This window comes from Grus americana, chromosome 1, assembly GCF_028858705.1.
Source record: "Grus americana isolate bGruAme1 chromosome 1, bGruAme1.mat, whole genome shotgun sequence".
Taxonomy (NCBI): domain Eukaryota; kingdom Metazoa; phylum Chordata; class Aves; order Gruiformes; family Gruidae; genus Grus; species Grus americana.
This window is the reverse complement of record NC_072852.1, coordinates 173,621,763-173,646,667: the sequence shown is the minus strand read 5'-3', so window position 1 is coordinate 173,646,667 and position 24,905 is coordinate 173,621,763. Positions and strand designations below refer to the sequence as shown.

At 37.6% G+C, this 24,905-nt stretch overlaps 1 protein-coding gene across 2 annotated transcripts in view; it reads left to right on the top strand.

The window, feature by feature from the left end:
- The first annotated feature begins 2,329 nt into the window (after positions 1-2,329).
- The window catches only part of UCHL3 (ubiquitin C-terminal hydrolase L3), a 46,345-nt gene continuing 23,769 nt past the window's right edge, over positions 2,330-24,905 (top strand). The window contains exons 1-6 of one of the 2 annotated variants that reach the window (XM_054815915.1): positions 2,330-2,660; positions 2,903-2,914; positions 14,992-15,120; positions 18,255-18,411; positions 19,292-19,377; positions 20,461-20,508. In XM_054815915.1, coding sequence (XP_054671890.1) covers positions 2,619-2,660; positions 2,903-2,914; positions 14,992-15,120; positions 18,255-18,411; positions 19,292-19,377; positions 20,461-20,508 — 474 coding nt within the window. In that variant the 5' untranslated portion in view covers positions 2,330-2,618. Of the gene's footprint in view, positions 2,673-2,902; positions 2,915-14,991; positions 15,121-18,254; positions 18,412-19,291; positions 19,378-20,460; positions 20,509-24,905 lie in introns of both variants that reach the window. The other variant, XM_054815904.1, reaches the window with a different exon arrangement.

The following is a 24,905-nucleotide window of genomic DNA, read 5'->3' as shown; positions in this document are numbered from 1 at the left end:
TACTAATCCTTCACCAGTTTCAACTTTTAAAAATAGCAAATATTCTCAGATTTCTCTAGTAACCAGTTTTACATTTGCTTTTAGCTTTTTTTCTATAGGTAATGCTACAAGCTCAGTAGATCAATTGTAAGACTTTGACAGAATGGTAGAACATAACTTGTCACGCAGTAGGGCTCGCTAGTTTAAAATTATGTATTTCAGTAAATGTTAATGAAAGAATTTAGAAGATATTTCAGGAAAAGAGTATTATTGTGGAACATGGTGTGTGTTTATGAGCTTTATACATTTATGGTCTGTCTGATCCTGGCCTCTCCCTTTTAAAGTATCTAATTAAGTGTGCAAATGTTTTTGAGTAGTATGTGTTTTTATGACCTCATGATTGTCAAAACACTAGCAATGTACGTACTGGTAAGATCTGTCTGTGATAGCAAGGACTTGACTTAACAATCTCTTTGTTCTTAACTTAGGTAACTCTATTACATACTTTGTTATCTAGAGAACTTTACATATTATTTTATATTACAATTTCATCAAGTCTCTTAGTAATGCCTTTAGCACTATGACTAATATTTGTTATGTTACTTTTTATTCTTTCTCCAAGATGCGGAGATAGATGTGAAGTTGAATATCTTGTTGGTTTGGTAATTACAGAATCATTTGCTGAAATTTGGAGTTATTTGGGGGTTATTTTCATCAACGGGTAAACATGCGCTTAGTTCTTTGAATGTGGAATAGAGGGTGGTGAAGTATGTCACGATTTTGGCTTGTCTGCCCATCCACAGAATTAAACTGTGTATCTTGAGAAAATTCTGCCTTCTGTAAGTGTGCTCTGTGAAGCTTTTCGTGGCAGGGGAAGATAGATGCGGACTGTGATGGTGATCTGACAGCACAGGCTCATCTTTTAGCTAGACAAGGACCAAGAACTTAATGTGAGGAGACACGTGGTATAGAAACTGGAAGACAAATCTCATGAGCTACAAGTAGACTGGATCGCTGAAGAGATACGCTGCAGTATTGTCAATAGGTCAATACAGAAGCTTCAGGCACAGGCATGTAGCATCACCGTAGTCCTGCTAAGTGATTACAGGGGGTAAAATAAAATAAAAACATCATTTGGTAATTTATTCCATTTCACAAACTTAACATTTACAGAACGGGGTGTCATTTGCATCAACACTCCAAGGAACTTCACCAAGTTCTTCAAAAAGAATTTGGGCTGACAGGAGGAAGTATGTCAGCTAACTGGGTGTGTCCAGTGCCTGGGCCCCCAGCTGAGCAGTATCCCCAACACCCTACCTTTCTGGCCGCCTGGCACTTCCATACTGCCATCTTAACAGCACCTAGAAACACCATTTGCTCATATTATACTGCTTGCCTGTCTCACTGCACTCTGATTTTGCCTGTGAACTGGCACAGTTTCTATCTTCCGTGCAGCCTCTGCTCACCCTAGACTTTACACAAGTGTCCGGCCACCTGCTTCCTGCTGCCCAAGGTCTTTCTGGGCAGGCCTGAAGGTCAAGCTCATGGGCTTCCACCAAAAAACCTTGTCTAAATGTCTACTTCTGAAAAACGCAAGGCCCCAGGCAAGGGGAGGGTTGGGGCCAAGGGTGCGTTCCTTCATTTTTAGCTTTTCCGAGTTAGCTTGAAAGAAGGCTTAATGCTAAATCTGGTATGTATAGATATAAAATGTGTATTACACTGTATGGAATATGGATATATTATGCTGTGCTTGTTCTCAGCCAAAAGGCCAAGAAATGGTATGTTTATGCTCCCGAGATGGGAAAGTACAAGGGGATTTGCGGCTTTAGAAGAGAAATACGATTTTTTAATCGGGTTTAACACATTTTGCAGTAATTTTCAGCAGATCATAAGGGGACCTCGCCACCTGTGTCCTTACTGCTACACGCACTGAAGTCTTCCCAGGCGATATGGAGGTAGCTCACAGCGAGGGGCTCACTGCCCCTGCTTTACGGTTCCGCCTGAATCCCTTTGTCCCGTCTCGCTCCGTGGTCTGTCCCGTTCCCACGGGTGTATTTTCCTGAACGCAGTCTGTCCCTCACCGTCGGTGAACGGCTATGGTTCCGGCCGTTTCGGAGGGGTCCGGCTCTTGAAGCCCTTGGTGCCTGCCTCCCATCCACCTCCGGTTGCCGCCGGGGCCGCGGCGCGCCCGGGCTCCGCTGTTCCCCGCGAACGAACGGCCGGGGGGAGGGGGGCGCCCCCTGGCGGCTCCTGCGCACCACGCAGGCCCCGACGGTTGGGAGCAAGCGCGGGGCGGGGCGGCCGAGGCACCACCCCTTGCCCCGCTGGGACAGTCCATTGCCGGGGGGAGCCAAGAGGGTGGAAAGCGGGAAGTCTTCGGGTCGTCGTTGCTCGCAGCACCCGGGGGAAGGCGTTCATCGCTACGTACGTCGCCTCGGCCGGCCGCTCCGGAGCGGTGCAAAGGTGTGCGTGGGGGCGCGGGAGGGTTGGCTTCTTCGTCGCTCTTCCCCCCTTTCCCGCACAGCTCGGTGGTGCGGTTCCGGGTCAGGTCTAAGGCGAGGCGGTGTGAAGTACTGTCAGTGCCGTGCTGCGAGGTTCAGCCCAGTGCCGGTACCGGGAGCCGCCCCACCGCCATCGCCATGGAGCCCCATCGCTGGCTGCCTCTGGAGGCCAACCCCGACGTGAGTGCCCGGGTGGGGGGAGAGCTGCCGGCTGCCCGGGCGGGCGGGCTGCTGGCGGGAGGGAAGGAGGGAAGGAAGGAGGCAGGGAGAGGAAGGATGGCGGAGGGGAGAGGGCTTGGGGCCGCTCCGGGCTCAGCATCGCGGGCTGAGGGATGGCTAGTGGGGACAGGGAGCGGGGGAGGTCTTAGCCTGCGGATCTAACAGGGGTCTTAACTCTCTTCTGTTTTCTGCTTGCTTTTCAGGTCACGAACCAGGTAAGCAGCTTTTATTTGAGGTTACCTTTAGTTTCTCTGTAGCTTTAGGCCCATTTCCTGTCATTTTCATGTAGTAAAGACACCTGCTTCTCCAATGGGAGTAACCCCTTCTCTCCCACGGGTGTCTGTGCTGTGTCTTCTAATATTGGACCTTACCGTCACCTCCTGAAACCTCTGAGTACATAGTGTCATGTAAAGATACTATATGAAAGAAAAAAAGCAGTAAAGGAAAAGAGAGTAGATGTGGTCTGGCTATTAATGTAATCTCTGATGTGTTTCAAGGTGGGTTTAAATTCATTAATTGATGATTAAAACATTATTATATATTTATGTATAATGTGTGCCAGTTCTGGACCTGTACATGATGGCTTGTGCACTTGTATAAATCAGCTTACGTCACTGTGTCACAGTATTTTTCTTCCTTGGCTGACCATAAGAAATAATGTCATTTTACCATATTTCCACTTTACTGCTTTTTGATGACAGTATCTGCATGATCTGTTGTTGTTGTGCATTCCACTACACTAACAACAACAATAGAGAAAGGAGGCTTGTTCTAATCTACAAAACAGTGTAAGCGCTAGATAAACTAGGTGAAAGGAAATCACACATACTCCAACCCTGCATTATGTTCTCAGTGATAATTTGAGTACCTTTAGCAAGCGTTAGAGGTCAGATGTTGATCCCATTGGGCCTATTGATAATGTTAAGGATGCTGTTCAAGCCAAAAGACTCTGAAGCTTCCAGCAGTAAGATGATATTCTTAAAACTATTTTGTTGAAATATTTTGGAAATTAGGAATTTTTGTGTGCAAAGAATGTATTATTTTTGTTGCTATAATATACTGAGTCTGCAGGAGAGTGAAGGGTTATTTCATACTGGGTCATTTTGTACTCGACTTTATAGTTTCCTAGGACAAATAATTTTACAATTCTTACAGTATTGGTGTTGTGGAGCAATTTGAGAAGTTTTTAATCCCACTCCTGAGTTAAAATTTAACAACCTTTCCTGGGAGCTTTTCTTGAATATATGCTATAATTTCCTCATGTTTTAAATTTATTTTTTGAAATTCAGAGACTAAGTTGCAGTTTGGAAGAAAATAAATGTGAATAAATGACCAGCAGAATTTCAAATTCTCCAACTTCTTATCACTTTCCAGATGTTGAGATGGGCTTATTATGGTACGAATAAAGTCCTGTCAGTGGTAAAGTAGAAATTGGGGAGGAAAACCAGTGACTTTTTCCAGATATTTGAATTATCTTATATCACTGCATGTTTATATTATATGGAGAAAATCCTAGAAGAACATTAGATGAACAATTCTAAGTGTGTTCAAAACCTGCCTCTCTTGCCCATTGGCGTTGCATTGATGATAGATGATATCTGTGAATTGTGGATGATCGTGGATTATAGGAACCTTCACTCTGAAGGAATTTTCTTGTTAATATTTCTGTACAGAAAAGGCCACTTTAGACCAGTTAGAATTCCTCATTCACTATATTTTGCAAGTCTTAACTGAACAGTGGTTGTTGTTATCTAGACTGAGAGGTGTATATTAAAAAAAAAAAAAGGGGGGGGGAGAAATGGTCAGTATTCAGTGTTGAATGTGAATACATCTTGCATTATTAGTCATTGTTCTTCTAATTTCATCAGTGCACTGGTAAACTGTATTACAACAGGTACAACAGGGCTGTTAGTCACCAGTTATTCATATCCTGCTTAAAACAACAACAATAGTAATTTGAGATTCAAGTGAAGCTGTGAAAACATCTTTTAAAAAATCCTGTTAATTGCAATGACAGGCTCTTTATGTGGCGCTCTGTGCTCTGTGAAATATTCTAGAATTCTTCAGGATTTAAAAACCCCACCAAACAAAAACCAATGATGTGCTCTTCATAGCTGTAATATACATGTCTAGTAGTAGTTGAATACATGTATCTCTTGACACAGACATCTACCCATGTGTTTCTTGGTGGGTTTTTTTACTTTTTTTTTAGTATTTTGTTTGTTTTACTTGAGTGTTAGATTATCCTTGGAACATACACCTTCCGTTAGTATTAATGTTATTGCTAGGTGTGGTAGTAAACTCTTAAAACCCTGAAAAATTCCAGTCACATGTAAGGTGCATGGATGCTTAAGTATTAGATTGTGGTAAGAACTGTTATTACAATTTAACCTATCTTGATTGCTGTACCAACCATTTCATTCCCATTTTTTAATAGGAACTAGAAAGGAAATGCACTGAATGCAGGTTCATTTGCTTTTAACGTTATCTTGCCATACTGTGTGCTCTCTAGTTTTGAAATGTAAGTTGCAAATTTGAGACTCTTTCAATCTTTGTGGTAGAAATTCAGACGATAATGGAGAAGAACTGATATTTCTCAGTTGTGGGTATGTGAAATCTTTGGAATATCTTGGAAGGTTTTCTCTATCTGAAAGCATTTATTTTATAATACAAGTCTTGGCGTTTCTAAATCCTTAGTGTGTATAGGATCTCTCTTTGTGCATATGTGTTAGAATTATTTAAGGGTTCAGAAACAGGCTGATGAGGATGAACAGGAATATTTTTTCTTAATTTCCAATCGCAGTGACTCACTTGGAATACCATGGCCACATACCTGTGGTGATCTCTTTAAGAGAGAAGTCAGCGTAGTTAAATGTACCGTACAGTGCTGATTTAATTGTCACGATAGGGTTTCCCCCCCTTCTACAGTCTGAAAGAATGAATTGTTAGTCCACCTCTGATACAGAAAGAGTTGATGATTCAGCATTTACAAAGCTCCACTTTGTGTGCAGTGGTGACAGGAGATAGTTTCTTCTCTTTGACCTCCAGCTCAGGGGGCTGATGTGACCAGTGCTACCCTTCTTCCTGAATCTCTTACAAGACTTTCCCCACTAATGGGAGAGAGAACGTGAGAAAATGGGGTTTATCTGCCCACTATTTACCAGATGATGTGTGGCTGTGTATCTTGTTCTCAATTTCTTCCACCACGATAAAAAAGTCAGACCGCATACAAATTTTTGGAGTGAAAAGATTGACACACGCTGATTGTTCATCATGACATCGCTTCAGTCTGGCTTGCAACCCATGTTTGATTCCCTAGCAAGCATAGATAAACAAAAAAGATATATTGGTGGATATTTTGATCTCTCTTACCTTTCTTCATCTCACACATTATAAGAAATATCCTTACTTCCTAGATAAGGTATCATGTCAACTCATGCCTTCCGTATATCCAGATGAGGGTAATTGACTGCATCTGATTATGAAGCTCAAGCAGTAGCTTCAGGTAGTTCAGAGTTAAACTACTGAGAGTTGGCTGTGGCTTGGGTTTCTTGTGTCATATAGGGCTTACTTACTGGTTCTTAGTTACATTCCAGTGTTATTTTCAGGCCTTTGATCCTACTTTTTTTCTTTTTTAAAAGCCATTAAGGTACTGAGAGTCAGCTATGTAAAAAAAAAAATAAAAAAATAAAAAAATTATTTTAGTCCATGGATGCCCTTGACAGCTGTGGCTTTAAAGTCACAAGGGCAATAAAAATCACAAAACAGAACAAATGGCAGAAACTGGATACAGCTAGTCTTCACGCAATTATGAAACATGAGTGTCAGGCAAATGCAGAGATTAATTATCTCAAGGAAACAAACTTTACCATTCCTGAAAGGTCTTTCCATTTTATGAACTCTGCAACACTATCACACAACTTTGCCAAAAGAAAACCCTACTGATCAAAGTCACTGAAAACACAGTGCCCACAGTTCCTGAAGTGTGTTGGGTGGTAGTACCATAGATGAGCTACTGGGTTGGAGTGAAACCAAGTTGGATGTGAAGAAACAGAGATGTCCTTCTGAAAATGCTTAGCTAAGCTTACTTTTTTTCTGTTGGGGGGTGGGAGAGTAGAGTTTAACTCTTCTGTTGTAAGCAAAGTGGAGGTAGGGGAGATAATAACAGGCTGTTTTCAAAGCATGCACACTATGAGTGTAGCCTCAGAAAGTGGAAGACCGGGATTCAGTTTGTGTGTTTCTGTAAAGAGAATACCCCAGAAAGCCTTCCACAGAGCCAACAAAGGGAAGTTGTGGCACAGCATAGCAAAGAATAAGCCCAAGGATGAATATGAAGGGATTGTAGGCATCCACTGCTAGATCAGTTGTTGAATGGCTGCTTCTAGTTTAAAATATCTCAAGCTATATAGGCCTCTGATTGAGTTTAAATAGGTAGATACATTACAAAGGGAAAATTGCAACTTGTTTTGGGGTTTAAAGCATTATTCATATGAGTAGCTGAAAGATTGACTTAGATCTGGCTTTGTATGTTATTCAGTAGTTGAAAGCTAAGGAAACCATGTATTTCATTCCTGTATTTGTACTTGCCACTTCTGGCTTTGTATTGTGCTCTTTTTTTTTCTTTTTTTTTTCCTTAGTTTCTTATTTCTGTTTCAATGGTATAAACTAAAAATTGTAACAAGGAAACCCTTACTGTCTCAAACACTGTTTAAGTGAATGTTGTGCTACAGAGTGGAAAACAAGTGATAGTGGTTCATGTGATGGGTTATCTTGTTGCACTGAAGATGCTGTTCCTCGCTTCCCAGTTTTCCTTGGCTTAAAGAACCAGCAGAATCAGTAGAATCCAATTGTTTTGATACACTGTAAAAATAACATGTATAACAATTTATTTGGAAGAGAGGATTGATCTGGCTTGTGCCCATTATGAATAATTGTTTAGATTGTGGTGCCCTGTTTTGAACCAGTGGCTCAGTAGCTGCAGCTCAGGACTCTGTTTGGAGCATTCTTAAGCTCTCGTTCACTGGAGTGGTTTTGGAGGAAGCCTGGACCAGCTGGTTAGCCTGGCTTTCTGCGTGCTTCGCATTGCTGCCTGTGTGATGTCCTGGTTCAATATTTACGGCAGTGCCTGGGCATACTGAGTATTAAGTTTTGAAACTGCTTGATGGCTATGTTAAAAATATACACCTCTGATTGCGAAGATCAGGAGCACTAACTGTAAGTCAGTGCTGCTCTTTTAGACACCCTGAAGAAACTAACACAATTGGAAGGTTAAGAATTGTGTGGGTGTACAATATCTCATATTTTTGATGAAGTTGCAAGTGTTTTTCTTTTTTTTTTCTGTTTTTCTTTTTTCCTCCTTCACTGCAAATTTAAAAAAAAAAAAATTGTGATGATAAATGGGGTGTATTCCTTGAACTTTATTATGAGGTCCTGAAATACAGCACTTGAAGATATTAAAGAATTTGTAATAAATCTTGAATTTCCTAAGTTTATTATAATGGAGCGTGTCTTGTTCAAGCAAGACCATATTCTGGCCACTCTAAGTGAGGAGTGGTTGGTAAAGAACACTAATGTGCCTCATGTAAGATAGAGCCATAGATTTGCTTCTGGTATGCCTTTTGACTTGCTGTGTAGAACTAAAGTTTCTACAGCTGCTGCCATCTTGTCACATCAGTCATTTTGATTAATGGTCTGAAAGAAGCCTTCTCTTCAATGTATTAAAAAATGATCCCTTCATTTTAATTTCATAAATATATTTCTTAATTCTTTCATTATGATATCCTTATAATGCCAAAACAATAAAATATTGTTTGAATGGTTTTCTCATTTCCATAAAGGAATTTCACTTTTGAAACAGTTTTTTGTAATATGCCTCTAGAAATTATGTATAAAGATTTGAAAGCAAAATATTGCACATCTATATTTGTAATATGGATAAGTTTAATAAGAATTTGATACTTAAAGGGCTGAATACAACCATCTATTTGTGGATTTACATAAATTGTTATGTAAATGTTTTTCTGCCTCTTCTTGGTGATAATTCCATCGGGCATATTTTATGCAGTGTCTTACTGTTTTCTAGGGAAAAAGATTAGCTTCAATTTAACAAAATGTCAAAAATTCTTATGCTTTAATGAAAAACTTACAAAATATTGATTGTCTTCCTTGGTTTATTTAGATGTAGTCCTTCCAGCTTCCTAAAGCCATAGGCATGTTTTGCTTTTGCAGAAAAAAGTCTTAACTGTGTTTTTTGTTGTGATACAGCGATGCTTTAATCCACTAAGCAGAAGTACAATAAAATCTGGACTCTGTTGGTGTCTTGGTTTGCATTTAAAAGGGAATTACAACAGTTGGTTCTTCCCACAAAAGCTCTTTGACTTTTGCATCTGAGTGTCTGGAAATGTTTGTGCATTTTGCCAGTTTTCTGTTTTCATTGCTTGAACTTGTATACAAATACCACAGTAAAATGTGGAAAACTCCAAGTCCTGAGTATAATATCTTTGTATTTAGAATGTGGCGTTCTTGAAATATTTGCAAATGCTGCCCAACTTTAATTGCACCTAAATTTCAAATCCATTTTGTTTCAGTGTTTGTCCTCACTTTGTTTATACATGCAAGTGACAAAGTGGGAAAGGGCATCACTACTTCAGACAATATTTAAATTGTGCATTAACTACTTCAGAAGTTTTCTGTTAAAATAAATTGCACCCTTACTTTTTCTTACCCCAGTCTACCCTTTCCACAACCATCAACCCCGTAAATCAAATCTTCGTACCAGCTGCGCAACTGCATTGGCAGAAGTACTATTTTAAACTGCTGGAGTCAAGTCACCTGGGTCAAGATGTTGCTAGGTTTCCTTTGTCCGCTGGGTTTCCGTTCTACTTCCGAGGGTCTTTAAAAATAAATAAATCAGCATGAACTTTTTTTTTTAATTAAATAAATTTCATGGACCTTAAAGGTAGCCATTGTGCCTCAGAGCAGAATCATGTATTAAAGATAATTGCTCTGTGCTTCTTTCAATGCCTAACAGCAGGTTAAAGTAGTGGTACCAACAACGAAAACAGCATAGGTTATACCACATAGGTAACATGCCTAAATGTGCTTATTGTAATGTTTTTGCTATTAACTAATATTTAGACATACAGATTTACAGTTTGTGGTGATTTAGAATAGAATCAGGTAGGCTGGAAGGAACCTCTAGAGTTCTGTAGTCCAACCATGTTGTGTTCAAAACAGGTTGCTTGGGAACTTGTCATGTTCTGAGTTCTTCAAAGGATGAAGACTCCACAGCCTCCTGGGCAGCCTGTGCAAGTGTTTGACCATGATCATTATTTTTTAAATTTATTTTTAAATGCTTTCCTTATCAAGTTCAAATTTCCTGTGTTCCAACCTATGTCTGTTGTTTCTCATTGTTCTATTGTGCATTGCTGAGATGAGTCTGTCTCCATCTTCTCTGCACTCTCTCTTAGCTAGTTGAAAACAGTAATAATTGAGTGAGAAGGAAGCACCTTCTGGAATACCGGGGGGGAAAAAAGGAGAAATTCATGAGAAGTGCTGATAAGGTGCATGTGTGTGTAAAGTAATTTCAAAAGTGACTTTTTGTGTAATGGTTAGTTGAACTGGTGAAAAACCACGAAGTGTTTTTCAGGAAGGTATTTTAATACAACAGGAAAAGAGGAAACTGAAAATATGACAACAATCGGTAAAAATAAAGTTCTGAAAAAGTTAATAAACTACAAACAGACATGTGTGGTGTGTTTTGTTGTTGCTGGTGGTGTTCTTCCTGAGCCCCTGTAGGACTTTTGTAATGCAGCCAAGTATCTTTTTATTTTTTTTCCCCAAGGTAAATGCTTGAAGACATATAAATTAAGAATAGTCAGCAATGTGATAAGCAGTGACTAAAAAAGAACATCTAATACCTCTTGTGCAGATCTAGAGAAATATAAAGCTGCTATTTTGTGTGAACCTGAGCATGTAGTATCAATAAGCTAAGAAACAATAAACAGCTGAAAGTTAGTGAGCTGTCAGATGCCGTGTAAAGTACCCTAATTGCTCTGTCCAGTAGGTATCTGTGGAATAAAATTGCTTGGGTAATTGCCGAATAATTGGAATGCAGATCAGCAGAGGTCTCTCCCTATGAATGACACTGTCTAAAAAGCATACAGAACTGCCTGCTGTCCTAAACCAGGAATGCTTTTGTCAGTGAGGAAGGGATTGCTTCACCTCCTGGTGCATAAGTGACTCCTTTTTGTACCACTATCTTTGTCTGGCCTAGGAAAGAGCTAGAAAAAGACTGAGGGAGGAAAAAAAAGTTTAATTTAGTTATTCCTAAGGTATGCGGGTAACTTGCCAAAATTGAAGCTGTTGCTTGTGACATCTATTTTCTGACCTTCCCGTGTCACATCTAATAGGGATTTTTGTCCCTCTAAATAACTTTCCCTGATTCCTAACAACTTGGTTTTATTCCTACAAAAAACTTCTTCTCCCTGACCTTGCTAAATACAATCTTGCCTTGCTTTTATCTATTCAGAACACAGTTGCAAAAGATTACTTATCTGGCTGTGTCATTGACTGAACTCTTCCCCCCTGCCATGTCTCCAAATTAAAAATAAGCTCCATATATTTGTTTTAAGGGTTCTTGCCATCATGCCATCTATTGTTTATCTGTTATCTATCTGGCAGTCCCTCTTACACAGGGGCTCATGCTGCCAGTTTTTATCATCTACTTACTAAATTTTCAGGTGGATATCTCTCTCTCATTTTCCCCCAGGCCTGAATGAAAGCCTCTTGATACACAGAGATATCTCATTTGCCTATTTTGCATCTCCTTAGTATTTTTTTATAATTTTATTTTTAATGATTGCACAATAAAGTTGGTAGGCTGGTTGTGAGTTAAGATCATTTCCTATCATACTAAGCTTATGCTTTTGCTGTTTCTCTGTAGTGCTAACCATTGCCTTGAGGCATCACTCTCATTGTATACTGAAACCTATAATTTCTTAAACAGTATGGTAACCTATAGTTTCTAGACAGTATGGTAATGTGAGTCGTCATAGGCACCCTATATCTGTGGAATTTTAATTACGTCTAATATTTCATTCAGGAGTTTGAGTAGCTATTCCTGGATTTAGGGAACATTGTATTGATTTGGGGTTGGAGGGGAGTGGTGTGTGCGTGTTTGGGTTTTTTTTCCACAGTGGTGTAGAACAGGACAGGAGAACCTGTCCAGTAATGTGATCTGTCTAGCATTGCCTCTTCTGGTTGTGGGGTCTTTTTCTACGTAAATGTTTTTATTTTGTTGGGGTTTTGTACCCTTATTTCATGTAATTGTGCAAAATAATAATTGGTATTTTTTCAATTGCATTACTTTTCCCACAGTTCTGAATAACAGCAGTAAAAATGACGGAAAGATTAATCATTTGCTTCATAAGACGAGTACTAGAAGTACAAATAATATTTTAATGCACCAATACACATACTCCCTTCCCCTTCAGATTTTTTTTTTTTTTCTTGTTGTTCACAAAGTGGTAATTATCCTCACAACCTAGAGGGTAAGACTAGGAGTTCAAAATATACTGTCTTCTGTTTCATCAGCTGGTAAATACTTAACACTTCTCCTTTTCCCCATTTGCATTAAAAGATAATAATTTGGCCTTCTTCCCAATCTTGGCAAGATTTAAAGGTGGTGCAGACCCAAAAGAGCTTGGTGTATTACATAAGCAATCTTCTGAGTGAATTTTCTTATTATGCTTCAAAACTACCTTGTTTTTTAAACTAGTAAAAAAAGGTAGGTTCTGCAAAGCCTTAATTAAGACTTGTGCCCAGTCCCACAAACCTCTACATAAGAGAACAAAAATTCATTAAAAGCTTGATAAAGATACTTTATTTTCCCCTTCATCCCTCTTTTCCTCTTTGAATTTATGGTCAATTCATGTTTTTAATTATTAGTAGGTTGTATAAGAAAAAAGAGAAACATGGGGAAAAGTGTTTACATGCATGGTCTTATGAAAAGAAAATCTCCATATTTTGCAATGCAGCCAGAATGAAATACTGAAATAGCTCTGTGAACTGTATAGGTTATTACTATAGCTACATAGTAAGCCATATTAATTTTTCCAAGGTACTCTTTAAACTTTTTTCAAACTTAAATCACCTTTACTTGCCCTTGGTTTTGTTTTCATGTCTTGCAGTGTAAAATGGGAAGAGAATAATGTATTTAAAATGGTGAAGTGGTTTTTAATTTTGTTTTTTCCCTCAAAACACTGGCTGCAAACTGCAGCTTTGTTCCCTTAATAAACTTAAGGGTACGTATATTTGCTGTTGTTTTGTCCCCTTGTAGAAGATATTCCTAAGTGTTGTTGATAAAAATCTTCCTTATTCTTTTTATAAACACTTGTTGTCCAAACATTCAGCATTTGTAGAAACTGTCTCCTTTATATTTCTAAATACTGAGATTCAGCCCCTTGGCTACGATTCCTGGGAGACAACCACCTTGCCTCTTGCTCAATACAAGTTGAAACTGGTATTTGAAGGGATCTCATGTTAGACAAAGACACTTGTATTTTGTTGTATGTTCTTGTGTTATGTTTTAATAAAATATTCATTTTGGGTATTTCTCACAGTTATATCTATGTAGGTATGAATCTACTCAAACATGGCATAACTATTACTGAATTCTTGTGCGTATGTGTAAACCTGCTCACTAGGTGGATAATGGAAAGGAGAGAGTCATCTATGCCTTTCATTGTGGCTTATCTTATGAGATTCTTAAACATCTTTACTGCAAATGTATCAATAAATAGATTTCCTCAAATAGCGTTGGGCAGGAAATATGATCAAGCTTTTAAAGTAATCTTTCCCCTCTAAGAAAGATAATGGGCAAATTACTCTGGTCTTCTATAGTATCACTTTTGGGACCAGTATTAGCAACTGCAGAGTTGAGTTTTGTTGAGAGCTAGCTAAAGAAATGTTGTAAGAGTTCATTGTTTTCTCTTTAGGGAGAGCAGGGGAGTATTATTTGTTGCATGTTTTTTCAGGCATTTAACTTTGCAGCTGTTTATCAGCAGACTTTCCTTACTTTAAACTCACCCCAGGTGACTGGATAAGATTTTCCTACAGAACATGGTTTTGCCAGCAGAAATACAGTAAATTGTGAAATGTTAACTTTTTGGAAAATACATGGGGTTCCCGGATCTTTAAATTTTTGTCTGAAATGTATTTCTTTTACTAGCAGAAGTGGTGTTTCAAAATAGGATCTGTGCATGCCACAGTGTACAGTTAATTTTTTCTTATATCTATGAATGGTCAGTGTGTGTACAGTAACACTAGTTTCTGAATTCAGTTAGGTTCTTCTAGACTCTGATAACACAAACATTTAAAATTGTTTTAAATCATGTATAGTTATTAGTCCTGCAACTGTTGTTGTGATAACTTATCAGAGTGAAAGAGTAATATCTGATTAAAAAGTGAGCACCCAATTGTAGGCTAAGGTTGTCAAAGCTTAGTAAGTGCTACAGTCTCTCTCTCCTTCCTAAGTGGCTTAATGTTAGGTAAAAGATGTAAAAATTACTTTTTGTATTGTGACACATAGCTGTAACGTAGGAAAAATTATCAGAAAGCCTTTGGCTTAGACTTTGCTCAAAAGTTCTAAAGAAGTAACTGAGAATTACTTGGAGATTAATGATTATTGTCTGGCACTTAATCTCTGTCTGCTTCAAAATATGTTACTCTATTGTAGTTTGAAAAGATTTTTTTCATGTAAAAGAACACCTTAAAAGGTACACCTACTAAAATATGGACTCTTGTGTTTCTTTGCTCAAAAGGCCATCAAAGATCCCATTATTTGAGTTGCTGAAACCCAGCAGCTCCAATATGAGCACCAGTGTCAGGTATTCTGAAGTACTCATGGAGTCAAACAATATCATAAGTTTACTCATGTGTGCTCTGACCCATGATTTCTAGTTAAACTGAATATTCAGTGGTTTTCTATTTTGTGACAAAACACTTTCAAAATGGCTGAAATTCTGTAATGCTTTGGTGAATAGTGCTGGGAGTGTTTTCACTTCCCTTTCACAAAGCTATTTAAATAGATAAAACGTGGGGATTTTGTGTGTCTTTGTTAGCACTATGATTTATTCCACCTTATTTATCAAAACTTGAATCTCCTTTATTCTCCTTAAATTTTGGTAAGTGTGGGTTTTTGCAATGTGTTTCACACTGTAAATACTCTGTTATGCTTCTAAAAATATAGATATATGAGCATATTCATTTAATATTTTTTTTTCTTTTTCAGTTTCTTAAACAGTTAGGTATACATCCTGACTGGCAATTTGTAGATGTTTATGGTATGGAACCAGAACTGCTTAGCATGGTGCCAAGACCTGTCTGTGCAGTGCTACTTCTCTTTCCAATAACCGAAAAGGTAAATGTTTGTTTAATGATCAGCAAATCACTTTTGTTGTATATGAAATCGGAATGAACAGTTCGAATCTTGTACTTTGGTGTCATAATAGAATCAAGATGAGACTCAACCCTTATTGAAGAGATTTCCTAATCAAAAGAGACTTCTTAATTATAAACAGCAAAATGCTTCCTTCAGAACCTTCTTTTGATAACCTTACGTGTGTATTTCCAATTTCTTTTCAAGTTTGGGAAAAGCTTATGTGGAAGCACAGAGAAATACACCTCACATTTTTCTACTGCAGACAATTTAAGGCTTATTTTTTTAAATATGCACTGTGAAATGGCACAGTTTTGCTACTTGTAGCAGAAAGCTACAATAGCATAAGCAAAATAAGAGGTAGGGTGTAGAACTATATCAAATGCAACTACTTTTTGAGGTTTTGTACCGTTGTACTTACCAAACTTCAATCCATTTTCAGTCAGCAGTACCAATATGGCTTTTGTTTCTTGAACAGATGGGGCATATCTCTAAGATGAAAGAGAATTCCCCCTACTTCTACCTCCATGTTAGACTTCGAAATACTTGATTTGGTTAAATCTTCAACTCCGCTTATTTGGTGTCATCATATGCTTCTATATGGAGAAGACATCCATCTTGCATCTCTCAGTCGAATGTTACGTAGGTTGAAATGTGTGATTCATATTGATATTTCAATTTATGAAAATCTTACCTGATTGTGATAATGTCAGCCAAAAAGTTTCAGGTGAATCTGCCCAAACTTCTTCCTTTTAATGTGTCTCTCAAAAAGAACATGTGGTTTATAAGGACAAAACAGTTAGTTCTTAAAGCTTAGTTTCTGAAACAAAACCTGTTTAAACAGAAGAGTGACTAGGTCAGTCCTCTTGCTCATTAGGTCCTCTAAACCTTTGCATTCTCATTTTTTCCAAAACATCTAGGCAGGCAATCCTTTTCAGGCTTGATTTCAGCCACCTTGACAGTTCTGAATTTAAGCAAACTCTTAACTGTTCTCACCTGTCTTCAGAAAATTTCCTTTCTGTCACCTTTGAGGCATTGTATTCTGTATGCTGTGGTTTCTGTCTGGCTGCTTGAGCTACAGATCTGAGCTCTTTCTATGACTGTCACTTTCTTTTGCTTCCTGCCTGTGCAAACTTCCTTTCTTGGATCGTGCTATGGGAGCATCATCCTATGACAAAGAACAACCTTCCTCTTGTTCTAGAAGGTGTATCCTATTTCATCCTGAGAAGCATATGACAAACAAAAGCAGAGAAACAGCATACGCTCTGTTGCATCAATCAATCAATCAATCAAATTTGACCACCAGCCAAATATTTGCAGTTTTCTCCAGCATGTTAATCTTTCAGCAATATAAGGGACACACCTGTTTCTACTGTTTAGCCTGAGTGTGTGCAGGGTGAATCTTTCATGTGAAGCCCCAATGTTCTGAAGCTTTTGTTCAGTGTGAACTCCACAAGACTCTTGAGCATTATTTTGTATTTCTAGAGTACTTTTCTTCTTATCAGTCTCCCTTTCAATACTGCCTGTTATATTCTGCTTTAGTTTATTATTTATTTATGTTTCTTGGCTGCATCTATGTTTATGAAAGTGTACCTCTTAATCAATTTTGCTGCCTTTGTAAACTCCTTTCTATCATGTCTTTGTTCTTCCGTTTAGAAGTTCCTTTCTTTTGTGTTTCCTGTATATTGATTTGCTTGAACTTGCTTTTAGGGCAAGATACTCTTGTTAGTGTATAGATAATCTGAGAGTTATTGTCCAGTGTAAAGGTCAATGACTTTCTTAGCCTGCATTGTAGGCTCTAGACAGAGTGACTACTGGGAGCATTGGGCATTTTGGGCATGGCCCCATGAATGCATATCATGGGATTGCTCAGGTTTGGGGGGACCTCTTGAGGTGATCTAGTCTAACCCTTGCTCAAAATCATATTCAGTGTTCTCAATACTTAAATATATTATTTTTGCCATAGCATTTATTTTGGTTGGCAGGGAGCGAATGGCAGCTATATTGTTTACCTTCTTTAATATAAACTTTTGTCCAATATGCTCTCTAACAATTTTTCTCAATTTTTGTTAACTTGTAGATATTGTGTCAAATTAAAATGCTATATAAATGCTCTTGCTATTACTTAGGTCATTCAGAACATTCAGACAAGTTGCAAATGTGGAATCATGATACTGGAAAAATTTCTTGTTTCTCTTTGTCATGGATGGTACATAAAGTCTGAGAGAAGTTTCTCATGGGTTTTCAGGAAGAGTTCCTTGATAACATTCTACATTCAAACTTTACTTTTGTCATACTTGTATAAAAAGCCCATCAACTTCAATATTTTTTTTGTCTGCAAAAGTACCTAGTAAAGGAGGCAAAGGAGGAAGAAAGAACAGCATTGTCTGGAACATTTGCAGTTTTCTTTCATCCTTCAGAAAAAGCAAACAAACAAAAACCCAACAAAAAACAACCTCACCCCAAAAGAACCAACAAAACACAACCAGCAAAAAAACTCCACAAAACCAGCACACTGTTGCTCAGTATACCAGATTTTAGTCAATTATGATTTTTACAAAACAAGTACTTTAGATTGTTCAATCAAACTAAGTTGTTTCTATTACTACAGAAAATAAACATTCAGTTTATGTCTTTTGAAGGGCCTGTTTTGAACATTATACAAAACTTATTTTATATTCCTGGAAAAGATGAAATGTAAACATGGAACTTGTGAGAATGCTTCATGCTGATTAAACACCTAAAGTACTATGGTTTGCTTGATAGAGCTTTGAGATCTGTGTCCTTAAAAGCTTTTTGTTGAAGTGAGACAGTGACAGGTGCTCGGATCAAAGAAATATTTTGAACATTTTGGAAATTGTTAGACACCCCGTATTTCAAAATCATGTTTTAAGTGTGCCTGGTTTTTGACTAGTGAAAAGGCATTGGTTTAAGAAATGATAGAGCTGTTCCGTTAAGTTTGCATATACTCGTTGGACCACACGTGTTATTTCCAATTGCAAGTTGTGTTTTGGTTTTTATTAGGTAGCTGTTGCTTTTTAAAATTACTTTTGCTTGAATAATGTAATCAGTATCTATTTGTACTGTTTGTGAAATGTCTGTAACTTTCCTTCTAGTATGAAACCTTCAGAACAGAAGAAGAAGAGAGAATAAAAGCTAAGGGACAAGATGTCAAATCATCAGTCTATTTCATGAAGCAGACCATTAACAATGCTTGTGGAACAATTGGGCTAATTCATGCTATTGCAAACAACAGAGATAAAATGAACTTTGGTAAGTTTGTTCTGGGTTTTGGGGTTTTTTTTATTGGTTGGTTTGGGTTTTTGTTGGCTTTTCCCTTTTTATTTAACTGTGGGAAGGCTTGGAGGGACTACTGCATCCAGCCTTGGGGTCCTCAGTGCAAGAAGGACGTGGACCTGTTAAGAGAGGGTCCAGAGGAGGGCCACAAAGATGATCAGAGGGCCGGAGCACCTCCCCTATGAGGACAGGCTGAGAGAGCTGGGGTTGTTCAGCCTGGAGAAGGGAAGGCTCTGGGGAGACCTTATTGCAGCCTTTCAATACTTAAAGAGGGCTTACAAGAAAGATGGGGACAAACTTTTTAGTAGGGCCTGTTGCGATAGGCCAAGGGGTAATGGTTTTAAACTAAAAGAGAGTAGATTCAGACTAGATATAAGGAAGAATTTTTTTTTATGATGAGGGTGGTGAAACACTGGAACAGGTTGCCCAGAGATGTGTTAGATGCCCAAACCCTGGAAACATTCAAGGTCAGGTTGGACGGGGCTCTGAGCATCCTGGTCTAGTTGAAGATGGCCCTGCTCATGCCAACCCAAACTATTCTATGATTCTGGAAGGACAGGGTTTGTACTATTTTCTGTGAATATAACCATTTATAAAGGACAACCTCTACTCAAAGAGCATTTCTATCTATAATTACAAAACCAGTATTTCATAGTAATCCAAGAACTAAAGCACTCAAAACATTCAAACTGCAGCAGGTGTCAATTCCTCTTGCATCAGCCTTCAGTGTCTTAAAGATACAATGTAATTATATCTTTAAATCTTTTGTTGGTTATAAGCATTCTGTAAGCTTTGAATGGTGTTGGAGTTAAAGCATGATTCAAAATTCATTAATGTTATGTCTTTTATTTTTAAGAAACTAATTCTTCGCTGAAGAAGTTCCTAGAAGATTCGTTATCTATGACTCCTGAAGAGAGGGCCAAATATCTAGAAACTTATGAAGTTAGTATCATGGCTTTTTACTTTTATTTGAAATGGTATAGGAATTATTTGCATGAGCACGTACTGTCCTTAGGACTTGATCCAGTGAAGCACTTAAAACAACTCGATTTTATATGTGAGCTTGTGATCAGCCAGTTCCTACAAAAAACCCTGCTTTGTTAAAAGTATTCCTGCCTGCCCATAGCTCAGTCAGCAGAATGGATTTTGTCAATGTTCTTCATGCATATTAATTCACTGGCTTAGTTTAAAATGACTTTGAAATGGATAAGAAATGCGTGCATAATCTTTTTGGAGGGTTCGGGATGCAGTTTAATGGTCAATTTAAGCTGATCTGGGGCTATTGCTGAAAGGATGGTCCTTCTGCTGCCTCCTTTCATTTCTGCCTTCTAGTCATCCCTCTTTGGCTCTAGCACTTTGGGGCACACAAAGAGCTGATTTGGCTGAAATGTAATCCCTTTCCCCCACTACCCTGAACAATTAGATGAACTAGCTGATAGTGTGGTTAGCCAGATCGTCTGTGCTGTTTCAAAGGATGCGGCAGAAATATCTGGGCAGTGGAAGGGGATAACAGTGCTGTTGCTGCTGATAGTAATGATGATCCTCTCTCAAAATGAAAGTTTTGATGATTTCCAAGTCTGAGTTCAATTTAAGCTTATTGTGAAATGCTCAGGAATTAGAGTGTTAATATGTGATAAGGGAAGTAGTAAAAAACAGAAAAAGGTTTGATGACATTTTCTGTGGAAAAGTTGGACACAAGATGTCTGATCAGAGCTTCTATCTAAAGTATTTTGTCTGCTTGGGAACCAATATATAACAAAAACACCTGATAGTAGTGTTTTCTCTGTGTAAAAGTGTTGTTACAAACTGTTAGGTATTTCATTTGCATTGACTGTGATGAAACTGAAATATTGGTCTCCCAAGATACTTGGAAGTAGAGATTTTTGTTTATTATTTATTTATTACAAGCACTGAACAAAAAATAATTATAGCTATGGCATTTGCTAAAATGAAGAGTGTACAGTGATTCTTAAAACACTGAAAGTCTCTCATATAAAGTCTGATTGAAATATGTTTTAATTTTAGGCTATTCGTGTCACTCATGAATCCAGTGCGCATGAAGGTCAGACTGAGGTATTCATTTTTTAAAAAAATTTTTGTTAATAAGTACTTTGAGTTGAATATAATTTAAATGAAAGCAAAAACCTATAAAAGGTTTATAGTGAAATGGAGATTACAGCTTGGTTTGCAGTATTGTGTCATTGGTCAAAAATCAGGGCACAAAATCAAGTGGCATTGTTGGGATGGGAACCAAACTTGAAGCTTTTTAGGTCGCTTGGTTTTTGTTTTTTAAGCTTTTGTATAACATGGATGAACTTTTCAAGCTTCATTTCAGAGTAAAAGAGCCAGTAATAGTATTTTTAATAAAAGTTGAGGTTTTAATGTTGCAGATTTGTAGCTGAGACTGTAAGATCCATAGTAATCACACAAGTGGAACAAACATTTTATGGGAGTTTGAAAAGTTTTACCTCAGGAAAAGAAATAGTACAATACTTCATTTGCTATTGTGTATATGCCGTTTGTATACAAATGCTAATTAACATAAATTCTCACTAATACATATATTTATAAGCTTTTATCCCCCAACAGATTGGGTAATACAAAAAAAAATCAGCCACAAAACCATAACCAACAAAAACCCTTAAAATAAAATAAACTTAACATTCAACGTTTTTCTGCTTCAGTCATTCTAAGGCAGCTTTCTACCTTTCCAGTTTAGATTTCAGTATCTGTTCCACAAAACCAAAATTGATTACATTGTTGCTAGCACTGCTTTGTTTGACAAGAGAGGAACCCTCCTTTGTTTAGCTGGGACTCCAGTGGCTCATCCACTTTCTTATTCTTTTGTTTCTGAAGTACAGTAGGTAAGGTTTTCTTTCTTATTATGGCTTATGCAGAGTCTCCTACACACTGCAGGAGAAACCAAAGCAATTCCTTCTGCTTCCCCCTCACCCCACCATATGGGAACCTCTACTTATTCAAGCGAAGGGTGGATGGAACTTAAGAGAACTGTTTTAACCATTTCCATTCTAGATATTCAACTTCCTTTGTGATATTTTGTAAAAAAAAACAAACAAAAAATCCAAACCCAACACTTTCTTCTTATGTCTTTCTCTAAATTAATCAAGGAAGGTTCCATATTTCAAGAAGAAACATATAACAACTCCAGCTTTCCTTTCCTTTTCTAAATGAGGGACTCAAAACAAATTCTGGTCTATTATTTTACAAGTGAGAGTATCCTTTTCTAGGTATTCCTGGCAAGCTCAGTAGATTAATTCCACAAATTGCTGAAGACTGAATCTTTCCGTAAGATCCTTGTGAAAGAAAAATTTCTTAGTTGTTTTGATGTACTGTGACATTCATCCAGGGAATGGTTTGTCTATGCATTCTTCTGTCAGAAGTTATGGAATACAAAAACAAGGGCTGTATAGGTCTCAAGAGTCTTCATAAGGATTCAGGAAGTGTCTGAGTGATGATGGAATCTCCTAATAAGGGACTGTTAACTTCTTGAACTTCCACAAATTAATTTGTTTCCTGATCAAGATAACCACAATACAAAAGATTAAAAATTGTGTGGAAAGATGAAGAGGGTTTTTTCATAATAAAAATTTACAAGATTGTCTTAACAACCATGTATAAACACAAATATTGAATAGGTAGTTTCCTTGCCAAATATGTATTATTCCATTTTGCATAACTGAATCCAAAAGTAATTCAATCTAGATATTCGTTAGACTGGTAAAGTAACTTTTTCCTGTCCTCCTCTTTCTGAAGTTGAACTAGTACAATGGTTGAATACATGTCCTAGGGCCGTTTTTCAGAATAGTACGGATCAATCAACCAAAGAGGGAAGAAATAAACAAGTTATCATACTGGAAAATCTAATTGCCTGAAGATCCTGCCCTACCATAGCATAGTTAAGTTGCCAGCAAGGCTTCACCTTTCATCTGTACAGGAGGAATTGCTTTAAAGTACAACTCTTTTTAAGCAAAATAAAATCCAAAATGCAAATATGCTGAGAAGCGCAATTGAGGGTTGGAGCGAGTCAGTCTCCTAGTCTTTTTCCTTGCAATGGTACGTTTCAAATGTTACTGTATACCCCGTCGTGTAGCGGTGAAGGGGCTGATGAGTAGCATGCCCTTGAAGATGCTGAAGTCATACGCAGGTCATACAAGGATGTTGACTTGTCCTGCAGGTTAAACTGATAGTCTCTAGCACCTTGGAGCAAGAGAGAAGAGAATCCCATTCCTCCTGCATATCTGGTATTGTTATGATTCTTTCCTGAGAATTTCTAGAGCACTGGAAAGGAACAGGTTTGGTTTCCTATGTCTCTGTTGGGTTTTTGTTCTTTCTCCCCATAGAACAGCAAGGGCATTTTGCACAGAAATATTTCCTTTGAATAAAAATGGCTTATGTAGTTGTTTGTTCATAGTAAGTGCTGTAGTTTTGCAACCTTTCCAGATCTCCTGCAGAATTAAAGATTAAGAAAATGTGGGGCCCTAGTATTTTAAGGTGATTAACTTGGATTGAGTGCTTCCTAAGAACAGCCTGCTCTGTGGGTGGTTTTATCCCTTAGGTAGGTAGGTATTGCATGCTACTGTCCACTCAAATTCTTCTGAAAATGTTGCTCAAGCTCAACTGTGTCTGTTAGAGAGAATAACTTCCAAAAGTGGGAGGTATGGCAGTTGGCCTTGCTGATTTTGTTAAGAAACTATGTAAGTGCTTTCAGATGCTGTTCTTTCCCTCCCCCAAGCAAAACACACCACCACACCATAGATCAGTATTATGAGATAAAAGTAAAATTTTCTGGAATCTTGAGATGTGGCAGGTTTAAAAATAGCAAAGAATACAGACAGGTTTTCTTCTGATAATATTTTTTTTTCTGAGCGCTGATTTCTCAGATCTTTGAGGATTCAACCTTTTACTGCTTCTAAATGAAGCCTTTATTTCTTGATCACTCCTTGATAGTCTTGCTAAGCCATCTCAGTGGCTACTTGATTTTTACAATACACAAGTGGATTTTCTGCTTTTGTTTCTGTTCTATGTGGGTATTTCAAACCTTGAAATAAAGGAAGTCTATCTAGAAATAAAATGTTAGCAGTAATAGAGTGAAGCAATGCTGTCTTTCTAGTATCTGTGTATTTATTTCATCTATTCAACTTGTCCAGTGGGTAAGATTTGTTTCTGGTTTAGAATAATCTAGAATCAGATTACTTTTATTTTAATTTCTTATGTTTTTAAGAAAAGTTGTATTTGGAAAAAACAAACAAACAAACCCCTATCTGACAAGATATTACTTGTATAGCTTTAATATTAGTGGACTGCTAGATTTTATATTCCAGTTAGTGATTGCTGGAAGAGAAGAATTACAGTTGTTAGTTTGCTTCTGGGATTTATCATTAATGTGTCATCTATTTAGATGAAGCATTAAGATGAATTGCTGAGCAAATGGATTGAAGCTGAGAGTGTTGTGCCTTGATGGGTGCTTTAACAGGCTTCCCAAGTTTGATAGTGGTGATTAATTCGTCTAGTTAAAAAAAAAAAAAAAAAAAAAGCTGTATTCCAAGCTGTTTAATATAGCTTTTGGTATTGCATTCAAAACTTTTACAGGCCAACTATAGACTGGATTAGAACTCTGTATTTTGGGGAGGTTTTTTGTATTAAAATGTGAGGTTTTTAATGAAGTTTACTGAATTTTTATTAAATGACTTAAATATTTTACTTAAAAATAGAGAAGGTTTTTTTGCTCTTTCAAAGAGGTTAAATTTTAAGAACAGTTAAGCAGTTTTCATTTTGCTAATTCATTTCAGGTTTGCAAATTAAAAGAGTTGTAAATTTGGGCTTATCCTTCAGGCCATGTTTTGGACTGGGTTTGATTCAAGTTCTGTGCTAAAACTGCTAGATTCTGTGGCTCCATAGGTCACTTTTTTGCTACAGTAGAGCAAATAAATACATAAAGCAGTCCTATGGGTATTCCTATGTGTAAAAAATGTAGGTCTGTTTAAAATTACCTTAGTAGCAAGCAGTAAGATCTGGGAATAATTCCACAGGAGAAGTGTTTTGTTGGTTTCAGGGGTTTCAAGGGTGGTTTGATTCTGGTCCCGTGTTCTAGTTTTTCTGTTAAACTTTATGCTGCTGAAGCTTATGCTTTCTTAAGTGACAGGTATTTCATGTACAAAGCTGCCAAAAAAGGGATCTAGGTCCTTATGATACAGCTCCATGGATTCAGCTCGCTCTCCTTTCTATGTGATGGCTCCTGGAAGGCAGCTATTGTTGAGACTAGAACAGTTGCTAGGTACTCTTTATTCTTTCATGAGTCTTCTGCTGAGCATATAGTTTTGTTCATATTTTCCACATCTTCAGACATCCTAGATAGTATAACTTGCTTTTTTGCAGAACTGCACGTGCTTTTAAGGTGGTCCTTATATTGTTGCTTCGTACTGAGCAGTGTTTAGTGTTTGAGTTTGTTT